Source organism: Mandrillus leucophaeus, unplaced genomic scaffold (assembly GCF_000951045.1).
Source record: "Mandrillus leucophaeus isolate KB7577 unplaced genomic scaffold, Mleu.le_1.0 Scaffold517, whole genome shotgun sequence".
Taxonomy (NCBI): Eukaryota; Metazoa; Chordata; class Mammalia; order Primates; family Cercopithecidae; genus Mandrillus; species Mandrillus leucophaeus.
The window spans coordinates 747,640-759,281 of NW_012105553.1; the positions used below are offsets into that span (position 1 = coordinate 747,640).

At 45.2% G+C, this 11,642-nt stretch overlaps 1 protein-coding gene across 1 annotated transcript in view; it reads right to left on the bottom strand.

The window, feature by feature from the left end:
* Window positions 1–11,642, bottom strand: part of TNS3 (tensin 3) — a 330,636-nt gene that overhangs the window by 264,257 nt on the left and 54,737 nt on the right. The window contains exon 3 of the mRNA XM_011996485.1: window positions 1,536–1,647. Within this exon, the coding sequence (XP_011851875.1) occupies window positions 1,536–1,647 (112 nt within the window). The remainder of the gene's footprint in view (window positions 1–1,535; window positions 1,648–11,642) is intronic.

Genomic DNA, 11,642 nt, shown 5'->3' on the forward strand with positions numbered 1-11,642 from the left:
CCACATTTGGCTGACATGGCCCTCCTGAACTGGACAAGTTATGCAGGGGAATGGCCAGTGACAGGCCACAGCATTCAGAGATGACCAAGATATCACCCAGTGCAGTGCCATTTGCAAATATGGGCTTAAAACACAGTGGCTCACACCTGTAATCCCAGCACTTTGGGAGGCTAAGGCAGGAGAATCACTTGAGGCCAAAAGTTCAAAACCAGCCTGGACAACATAATGAGACTCTGTCTCTAAAAAAGTAAGAAAATTAGCTGGGCATGTGGTGCACGCCTACAGTCCAGCTACTGGACAGGGTGAGGTGGGAGGATGGCTGGGGCCCAGGAGGTCAAGGCTGCAGTGAGCCCTGATCAAGTCACTGCACTCCCACCTGGATGACAGAGTGAGACCCTGTCTCAAAAAAAAAAAAAAAAAAAGTTTTGAATCACAGGATGTCATATCAGTTGGCTCAGAGTACACTATAGCTCCTGTTCTCTGCCTTGGATGCAGATCTAGATGAATTACACAGATGGCTCCCTGGTCTTTGGCTTCTACTTAGACACCAGGGTGGCAGGTACCCAGCACTCATCCAACACATTCTTCAGCACTGACTTCTCCAAGGGGCCGAATCATAGGAGGGGCACCCGAGTCTTCTCATGTAGGCTCAGGCCTTTGAACTGTAAAAGAATCCCAAGAGCCCCTTAGAGGCCCCTGGTCACATCCTCAACCCATTAAGGTTTGACTGCATGCATCTTTCCACCATAGGCACCCTACTCTAAAAAGGTCATCAGGGACCACCTGCTGGGGGTCTGCAGGGAGGAAGGCACTGAGGGGGAGGTCCCAACAGCACAGAAGCCTACAGGCTGAGACTCTGCACATTTTCTAGAGGAAATCTCCAACCCTGCAGATGAAATGACCCCAAAGAGCAGCCCCAGCACTCTCCAAGGGCCTCGTCCTCCTAGTGACTCCCTCTGTGTGGTGTACGCCATTGGTCCCCCCAGCAGTCCCTGCCCCCCACCATTCTCACATTCATTGCAGTCGCACGTCTCTTACTAGATTTATTAATGCACAGTCACAAAAAAGAATTGGCAAGTTCCATTCATTACTTGATGTCTAAATATCAAGTACCAAAGCTGGTGGCTTAGTTTAATGACAGAATCTGAAAGGGACCATACCAAAATGAACCCAAATTCTAAAAACAGAAAAATTTCATTTGCAAACTTGAGTAAGAGATCTGAAAGTCAAACTAAATAACCTGAGTTATTGACACTTCAGAGCAGACCCGAGAATAAATTATTAATTTACAAACTGCTGCCTCCTCTCCCATCGGGGAACTCTGCTCTTTCTGTAAAAATGTCCTCATGAGCACATATCTGTGTAAATACGGTTGGCCCCTGCTAAGTAAGGGGATAGGGGGAGGGGGACACATAAGCTAAGAAGGGGAATTCCATGATCTAACTTTCGGAAACTCCGGAAAAAAAGTTTTGGTTTTGTTTTTTGTTTGTTTTGCTTTGGATTAATCAGCAAGAGAATCATAAACACAGACTTACCTCGGCATGAAATACCTTGACCGTCAATAATTTGTTTGCAAACTCCACAAACTTTGGATTTTTTAAAGGCCTTGTTCTTAAAAGTGTGCAGACTTGAAGTTAATTCTTCTGGCTGAAAAAGTAAAGGAAGACATTGTCAACGTTTCATCTCATAGTTTGTTTCTTTTTTCTTTTCTTTTTCGGGAGATAATAAATCTAGTGGAATTTGTAAAGAGCAAAAACAGGAACTTCACCAAGCGAACAGAGAATAAGAAACCATCTCGGTGTCTCGGGTCCCAAGACGACCCATGGATACCCTGTTAGCATTCCCAGTTCCAGAGTCCTAGACGGATGTTCACTCTCACCTAACTCAACCCCACATGGAGTACCTAGAAACAGTACATCAACCAACATCACCACGTGAAAATGCACTCCCTTCCAGACTTGAGCCACAGAGCCACCCACTTCTGGGACCAAGTAATCCACACACACTTCTAGACTCTCAACCCTTTTTTTTTTATTCTGGAAAAATTAATTAGCAAAACAGCACAATTATGTTATGAGGAAGTCAACTGGCTTTCCTGGTTCAAAGGTGTTCCAGAATCACTACGAAGCTGTTGAGCCTCTCTGAGCTCTTCTGCAGAAGAAGAGACAGTCCAGCCTGTGACACACGTGTGGTTCTTTCTCAAACACAATTACAATCATTAGCACTTGGGAAAATTAACCACTCAGCTACCTATTCATGTTTATACAGCCAAGGCTCACCACTATATGATAACCTTATAAGAATTCAATTTGCTTTTAGAGGCAAGCACCAATCATACCTATTTGCTGATATGTGACCGTGTATTCTATCAGAACCTAATATCCATATGGATTCACTGAAGCCATTACTCACCCACTGGAATAATTAAATTTCTTTGAAAAGACAAAATGGTATTTAGAATGTGGAATAAATGGTACAACTACTTTAGAAAACAGTTTGACAATTTCTTATAAACTTAAACATACACCTATCCTATGACTCAGCAATTCCATTCTTATTTACACTAAAGAGAAATAAAAGCCTATGTCCACAAGAGAAAGAATGGTCATAACAGCTTTATATAACCCAAATGCCCATCATAAGAACAGATAAAAATAACTATGGTATATCCATACAATGGAATACTGTTCAGGAATATACAAGCACAAACCACTACCAGTGTAACAACATGGATGAACATCAAAAGCATTACCCTAACTGAGAGACGCCAGGTGCAGGAGTACACAGTGATTGACCCAATTTACAGACTGTTCACAAGCAGGGAGTCTACCTTAATAGAAGTAATAATGGTTACCTCGAGGGGTGTGTGCAGTGTCTACAAAGGGCATGAGGAGGCTTTCTGGGTGGAGAAAGTGTTTGAATTCCCACTCTGGGTGATGGTTACATAGGGGTACCCGTATTTAAAGTCATTAAGCTGCACGCCTAAGATTTTTACATTTTACTGTCTAAAGACTTATAAGAAAAAGTTGAAAATATGTATGTTAATAAAGACGCAATCCTGGAAAAATGCTAGTAATATAGTGTTGAAGATATGGTAAAATAATGTTAAGCTAGTGATAGCATTTTTATTTTTTTAAAAAAAAATATCGGCCAGGCACAGTGGCTCAGGCCTGTAATCCCAGCACTTTGGGAGGCCGAGGCAGGCAGATCACGAGGTCAGGAGATCTAGAACATCCTGGCTAACACGGTCAAACCCAGCCTCTACTAAAAATACAAAAAATTAGCCAGGTGTGGTGGTGGGCGCCTGTAGTCCCAGCTACTTGGGAGGCTGAGGCAGGAGAATGGCGTGAACCCAAGAGGCGGAGCTTGTAGTGACCTGAGATCGCACCACTGCACTCCAGCCTGGATGACACAGTGAGACTCCAGCTTAAAAAAAAAAAAAAAAAAAAATCTATACGGCCGGGCATGGTGGCTCACACCTGTAACCCCAGCACTTTGGGAGGCTGAGGCGGGTTGATCACCTGAGGTCAGGGGTTCGAGACCAGCCTGGCCAATATGGTGAAACCCCATCTCTACTAAAAATACAAAAATTAGCTGGTCATGGTGGTACGTGCCTGTAGTCCCAGCTACTCAGGAGGCTGGGGCAGGAGAATCACTTGAATTCTGGGAAGCGGAGGTTGCAGTGAGCCAAGATTGTGCCACTGCACTACAGCCTGGGTGATAGAACGAGACTCCATCTACAAACTTCTTCTTTTGATTTGATGTAGCACCAGGAACTGGATTTATCCTCACTTGCAATAACCAAAAATTGTAGAAAATACATGAAAAGATGTCTTTAAGGCACTACACAGAAAATGGAGAATGGTGATACCTCAAAGACAAGAAAGAACAAAGCAAACTCCACAACGGCCCCTAGATTGCTGCCCTGAGTGAGTTTCCAGGACGTGGCTAAGGAGGAGAGACACCGGGTTGAGCCCAGAGTACTGCCTGGGTTGGGGAGAAGGCACTAAGAGTCCAGGGAGAAGCAGGCAGCAAGAGTTTGCTAGACAGAGTACCACAGAACAGAGAACTGCAAGGAGCTCTGAAGACCCACCTGCCTGCAGAGGGTCCCTTTCAAGTCTTCAGTTGAGTACTGATGAGTCCAAACACACACACGTGTCTGTGTGTGTGCGCGTGTATGTGTACGCTACCTAAGCTGGGGAAAGAACCACCAGACAGGATCAGAAGAAACAGTGTCCAGTGCTCACACAGAGCTGGAAAGAGTGCGTATTTGATAGACCAGGAAACCTCAAAACTCACGGAGGATTTCATAGAAAACAAAGGATCTTGCCCACTAGAGAGGAATAATTAACTCTAGACTGGGGGAAATAATTAGCTCTGGACTAAATACTCCTCCTGTCTTACCTACCCTATCAGAAAACCACCATCAAAAAGAATCAAACTCTTCCCAAGTAATTTAACTGCAACCCAGAACAAAGCTCAAGAATACCTGCAGGAATACAAATAATATCCAGCACAAAAATACCTAGCCCAAAGGTAAGGTTCTCAGTGTCTACTATCTAGTCTAAAATTATCAGGCACTCAGAGACAGGAAAACATGGCTGACAATAAGAAAAAAAAAAAAAATCAATCCACTGAAACTGCCCCAGAACTGACAGAGATGTTGGAATTAGCGGGCAAGGATGTTAAAAGGGCTCTTATAACTATTCTGTATGCTACAAAGTTAAGTGGAGACCTGAAAAACATAAAAAGATCCAAATCAAAGAAAACGTAAGAATATGAGATGCAAGATACACTAGATGAGATTACTGGCAGATTAGATCCTGCAGAAGCACAGGTGAATGAACTTGAAGACATCACATACAAACCTCCCAACATAAACACACAGAGATGAGACAACCTAAATAAATAAATAAACAAGCATCAGTAAGCTGTGGCAGAACTTTGAACAACATAACATACGTGTAATGGGCACTTCGACGGAGAAGGGCAGGGAAGCGGGGATATTTGAAAAAACAATGGCTGAAACGTTTTCAAACCAGGAGGAAAATTATAAACCCACAGATCCAAGAAACTCAAGAAATTTCTTGGCCAAGCCCGGTGGCTCACACCTGTAATCTGAGCACTTTGGGAGGCAGAGGCAGCTGGATCACCTGAGGTCAGGGGTTCCAGACCAGCCTGACCAACACGGTCTACTAAAAATACAAAAAATCAGCCAGGCATGGTGTCTACTAAAAATACAAAAAGTTAGCCGGGCATAGTGGTGGCACCTGTAATTCCAGCTACTCGGGAGGCTAAGGCAGGAGAATCGCTTGAACCCAGGAGGTGGAGGTTGCAGTGAGCCGAGATCGCACCATTGCACTCTAGCCTGGGCAACAAGAGCGAAACTCTATCTCAAAAAAATATATATATATGTGTGTCTATATATAGAGACATATATATGTCTCTATATATAGATATATGTCTATATATAGATATATGTCTCTCTATATAGATATATATGTCTATATATAGATATATATGTCTATATATAGATAGATAGATATATGTCTATATATATGTCTAGCACAAGAAATGTGACAGGAACCACCCCAAGGCATAAGGCATACAATAATCAAATTGCTTAAACCCAGTAACAAAGAGAAAAACCTTAGAAACAACCACGGGGCCAAAAGACACGTTACATGCAGGGGACCAACCATTAGGATAGCAGATTTCTCATTGTTCTAAAAAATGTAAGTGAGAAGACAGCAGTGTAATAGAAAACACCGAAAGATGGACACAAAGAAGAGAATAGACACCAAGGCCTACTTGAGGGTGGAGGGTGGGAGGAGGGTGAAGACTGAAAAACCACCTCCATCGAGTACTATGCTTATTACCTGAGGGAGGAAATAACCTGTACACCAAACCCCCACACACAACTTACCCATATAATAAACCCGCACATGCACCCTAAACCTAAAAGTTAAAAATAAAAATAAAAATAAAATAAAACAAAATACTGAAAGAAAACCTGTCAATCTAGAATTCTGTACCCAACAAAAATAGCTCTTAAAAATAAAAGTGAACCAACAACTTCTTAAAATATGTAATAAAAAAAAAAAAAACACAAAAAGATACACAAATAAAGCCAAAAAAAAAAAAAATGCCAGCTGACACATACGACATATTAAAGACAGTGCTTGGGCAAAAAGGACATGGCAGATGGAATTATGGCTTTACACCCACAAATGAAGAGCACCAGAAATGCTAATTACACAGGTAAACATATGAGTTTTTCTTACTATTTAAAGCTCATCAAAACATAATTAACTGTTTAAACAATCGTGTAATGTGACATATGACATACGTAAAAGTACATTTTCTGATGAAATGGCACAAAGTTCAGGAAAGAAGAAAAGGAAATATACTACCGATGACAGCGGTTGCTACCATCACGCTGGCTGCAGCAGGGAGGCGTGGCTGGGGCTGCACTGTCATGGAGAGAGAGATGGGAGTTGGCGTGGGAACTCCCTGGGTGCCACTGCAGCAGCCCAAACTGCAGCTGTAGATACAAGCTTCCCTGTGCTCTAGGATGGGGCCAGGAGTAGGCAGAATCTGCCCCCCGCCTGGGGTACAGTTGCAGCTGCCATCCAGTGCTGCAGACCTGGGCCTCCCACTCCACCAAGCAGGCAGGAACCAGCGACAAGCAGGAGCTCCCTGAGTGCAGGCAGCTGTAGCCACCCTCCCAGGCACAGGACCCAGGCATCTCTAAGGCCTGCACCCTTGGGGGCATGGGAAGCCCCCCTCCCATCCCTGCTGGCTCAGGAGTGTCTGTTCTGGCTGCCTGGCTTGTCTCCTCTCCTGGCCCCCCACCTCTGATCTCAGAGCGGGATTGGGGAGGAGTTCCAGGGCCCTGAATGGCAGCAGGAGGCAAAGTCCTGGGCAGAGGGGGTGGGTCCTCAGTAAGGCCTCACCTTCAGGCCAGGGAGGGCCTGTAGGCTGGGGACGGGCTGCAGGTCCCACAGACTGGAATGGGGACTCATGGTGCCTCTTGCAGCCCGCCCATGGCCACTCATGGACCAATCAGCAGGCACTTCCTCTCCTCCAAGGGCTTTTCCGGGTTCAGCCAGAGCAAGAGAGAGGACAGAGAGAATGGGGAGACCACAAGAGACCAGCTGCACAGAGAAGCTAACCTCTCTGCTGAGAGCTTCAGAGATCTGCAGAGATATTGGGACTTCCAGCTGCAGAGAGGAACTACCCTCTCCAGGGCCTCCTCTCTGCTGAGAGCAGCAGAGGCCGGGATGACCTGCCTACAGAGAGGAGGACACTGTGGGTCTCCTCTAAGCTGTTTAACACTTAATAAAACTTATCTTCATCTTCTTCACCCTTCCCCTGTCTGCATACCTCATTATTCCTGGACACAGGACAAGAACTCAGGCAAAGACGCCACTGGCCACAGAGGTTTCCAGGCAGAAAATGGACACCCCAAAGATCCCATAACACTATTATAAGGCTCTCGTGGTATTCATGAAGTGGATATAGTATCACTTGAAGGTAGCCTATGATGTTACAGAGGTATAGTATAAACCCTAGAGCAACCACTAAAATCATGAATTATAGGTAATAAGCAAACAAGAGAGATAAAATGAAATAATAAAAAGTATTCAATTAATCCAAATGGCAAAAGGAAATAAAAGAAAAGCAGAACAAATAATAGGTAGGAGAAACAGAAAACAAGTAGCAGGATGACAGATTCAAACATTACCATATTAGTAATCATATTTATGTAAATAGTCTAAATATCTCAATTATAAGTCAACAAAAGTTGTCAGATTTTTATATATATATATATATATATATTTTTTTTTTTTTTTTTTTTTGAGACAGAGTCTTGCTCTGTTGCCCATGCTGGAGTGCAGTGGCTCAATCTCGGCTCACTGCAACCTCTGCCTCCCAGGTTCAAGCAGTTCTCCTGCCTCAGCCTCCCAAGTAGCTGGGATTACAGGTGCCTGCCACCATGCCCGGCTAATTCTTGTATTTTTAGTAGAGACAGGGTTTCACCATGTTGGTGAGGCTGGTCTCAAACTCCTGACCTCATGATCCGCCTACCTCAGCCTCCCAAAGTGCTGGGATTACAGGCGTGAGCCCCCACACCAGGGCATTTTTTTTTTTTAAGACCAAGGCTAGAAAAGAGAGGTACCCTTGCTGACTTTAATCAAAGGGAAGTTGGAGTGGCTATATTAGACAAAATAGGCTACAGATCAAAGAACATTACCAAGGATACAGAAAGTCCTCTCATAATAATAAAAGGATTGATTCATCAAGAACACATTAACAATCCTAAACATGTAATCACTGATATGGTTTAACTATGTCCCCACCCAAATCTCATCTTGAATTCCCATGTGGTATGGGAGGGACCCAGTGGGAGGTAACTGAATCATGGGGGCAGGTCTTTCCTGTGGTGTTCTCCTGATAATGAATAATTCTCATGAGATCTGATGGTTTTATAAGGGGGAGTTTCTCTGCACAAGCTCTCTCTCTTTGCCTGCTGCCATGTGAGATGTGCCTTTCACCTTCCAAAATGATTGTAAGGCCTTCCCAGCACGTGGAACTGAGTCCATTAAGCCCTTTTTCCTGTATAAATTGCCCAGTCTCGGGTATGTCTTCATTAGCAGCATGAAAATGGACTAATACAATCACCTAATAAAAAACTTCATGGCCAGGTGTGGTGGCTCATGCCTGTAATCCTAGCACTTTGGGAGGCCGAGGCGGGCGGATGGATCACCTGAGCTCAGGAGTTTAAGACCAATCTGGCCAACACGGCAAAATCCCGTCTCTACTAAAAATACAAAAATTAGCCAGACGTGGTGGCAGGCACCTGTAATCCCAGCTACTTGGGAGGCTGAGGCAGGAGAATCGCTTGAACTGGGGAGGCGGGGACTGCAGTGAGCTGAGATTATGCCATTGCATTCCAGCCTGGGTTGACAGAGTGAGACTCTGTCTCAAAAAAAAAAAAAAAAGGAAAGTAAAGGACAGTGTCCTGAACCAAGCAGAAACCTTCACATAGGTTCTGATACCTACACTACAGGCTCCGTGGCCCAGGACAAGTCACAACCTCTCTTAGATAGAAAAGATATCCTCCCCCTCCTGTCTCTTAACAGCTATTATAAATGACCAAATGCTATACCATCTATCAGTTCATAGGAATCACTGGGGCAGTTTTTGAAACAGCTGACCCAGTCTCCACCCAAGACCAATTAAATCAGATTACCTGGAGGTTGAATCAGAACACTGGAATGCTGTCAAACCCCCCCAACCCCAACTCCATCCCGTGATTCCAATTTGCGGCCAAGACAGAACCACCACTGTATATAACAGACTATTCTATAAGTATCTACATACATTTAAGGCACTGTTATTATGTAGTTGTTACTATGTCGGTATCTGGTTTTTTCAAAGAGATTGCATCCTTTCTGATAACAGAGGTTGTGTGTTCAATGCTCTGCAAAAGAAGGATAATGATGCTGCTAATTATGCAGTTGGTAACACTAGCCAAGTGCTTCTGTGTCATTACCGTAATCACCACTAGTCTACAAACCGCAATGGTGAGATGCAAAACCAAGATGCAGCACCACACAGGCAAGGGATGTGGCATATGGGACTCAGGCCCCATATGCCTCAAGCCCCAGTCTCATGCTCAGACAAGAGTAGCATTCAAACACTTAACAAACACATCTCTCTATTGCAATGCAGCAGCTGGTACATACTTTTCACTCATACTGCAGTTATTTGTGTATACGCCTTCTCTCCTGTGCTAGATTGCAATTTCCTAGATGCAGGACACCAGGCTCTTTCCCCTTTGTCCTCTTAGGGCCCTGCCCAGCGCCTGGCAGACAGTGGACCATGGACCCTCAATTAATATTTGTTGACCAAATGAATTAGCCACAGTCTGTGGGCCAAGGAAAGATACTGTGACCTTTTATTCCTTACAAACACCTTTATTCCAACCAGGGAGAAAGAGGCACTGTTTTCTGCAGCTTTCTTGCCCACTGGTCCACAGCTAGAAAACTTAAAGAGGGAAACAGCAGAAGCGCTGCTGCGAGGGCTCAGCCATTTGAATTGCTGGATCCCTGAGGAGTTCATTTAAGATAGTGTAATAACATCTGCTCACGCTTCATCTGTACATAACATCTCTATTGTGAAATGAGACCAGACGGGATTAGACTGCCCTTGTTTTCACCTGATACTGTGCTTTCATTTCTCCCAAAGGGGGAGAGGAGGCAGCAATGCTGAAGTATTTAGCAGGCTCAGTTCAGGAATCTAAATTGCACTTAATTGTTAGGAACAAAATGTTGGAAGGGTAGAAAGCAGGCTGCTGGTTCCACAAGGACTCCCTGAGGGGGACACAGTAATTAGTGCTGGTCTTGATTGTGAGGTCTCTTTTCAGAAAGAAAAATCTCTGCAAAATTGAACAGGGAGGTGCTCCACATGAATGCTCCACTCTGCCGAAATGCAAAACCGCAGGGACCTCTCGGATAGGTTCTCCCGGCTAAAGGTCGCCTGGCAAAATGGTTACACACGCAAAAGTGCAAAGCTGCATCAGCACAATCCCTGCTATGTTTTCCTTTCAGGAAATATTCAGCTCCACCGTAGTAAAAGGATTTAGGTGGGCATTCAGGCACCTGGGAAACCTTCAGAGGCATTCTAGAGAGGCAGGCACTGATGAAAAACACATTCCCAGCCCAGCTTTACTCTGATATTAAACAGCCAGGAACACTTCCGGGCCTCGGGGATATTTCCCAGCCCACAGGGAGCCAGTATCTGGGGCAAGAGGGACACCCTCCACATCCAGCACATATTGTTCCCACACTTCCAGGCAGCAGCGTTTGACCACTAAACTTTAAGAGGGAACGCAGTACACCTCAAGTAACTAGCTGAAATTTTAACAGTTTTTCACTCCACAGAGCCTTACAAAAGTTTCAGAAAAACAAATGCAATAAATTCCTGATTGTTAGACTTAGGGAAAGGGCGCTGAACCTAGCGGGAGCCAACCAGGACGGCTCTGTTTAATTCAAACACCGTGAAGGGCCGTCCTGTGGACCGCAGAGCGCCGCTGGAATCCATGCGGTCCCCAGGGAACCTGTAAGGATTCCTACATCCCAGCGCATCCCCCACATTATTGAAGAGCTAAAATGCCCTTTACCTTTGCAAGAAACACGCGAGAGACAGCAGGTCTGCGTAACGGCCAGAATCCCAATTCCATTGCAGGGAAAGGAAACCAAGAAGCCTTTTCAAGAGGCTGTTGGGTTGGAAAGAGCTAAGCCTGGACCCTCTTCCACGCTTACCAGAAGCCGCTCCCACTAGGCAAAGCTCCACTGGCCCTCTCGCTCCTTGTCCTGCGCGCACACACACAAGGGTACACACGCAACCACCAGGACTCTGGCATGGACCAGCGTACACATGCCTGTACACACAGACGCGCGCTCACAAGCACGCACGCGTGGACGTGCAGACGGGGGTGCACAAACACACACCGACATACGCGCACTGACAAGGGCACACACATACACATGAGCACAGGCGGGTACACACCGGCACAGCGTCCACGGGCACCAGCGCACACCCGGCGCAGCCCACGTGCGTGCAGCCCTGAAGGC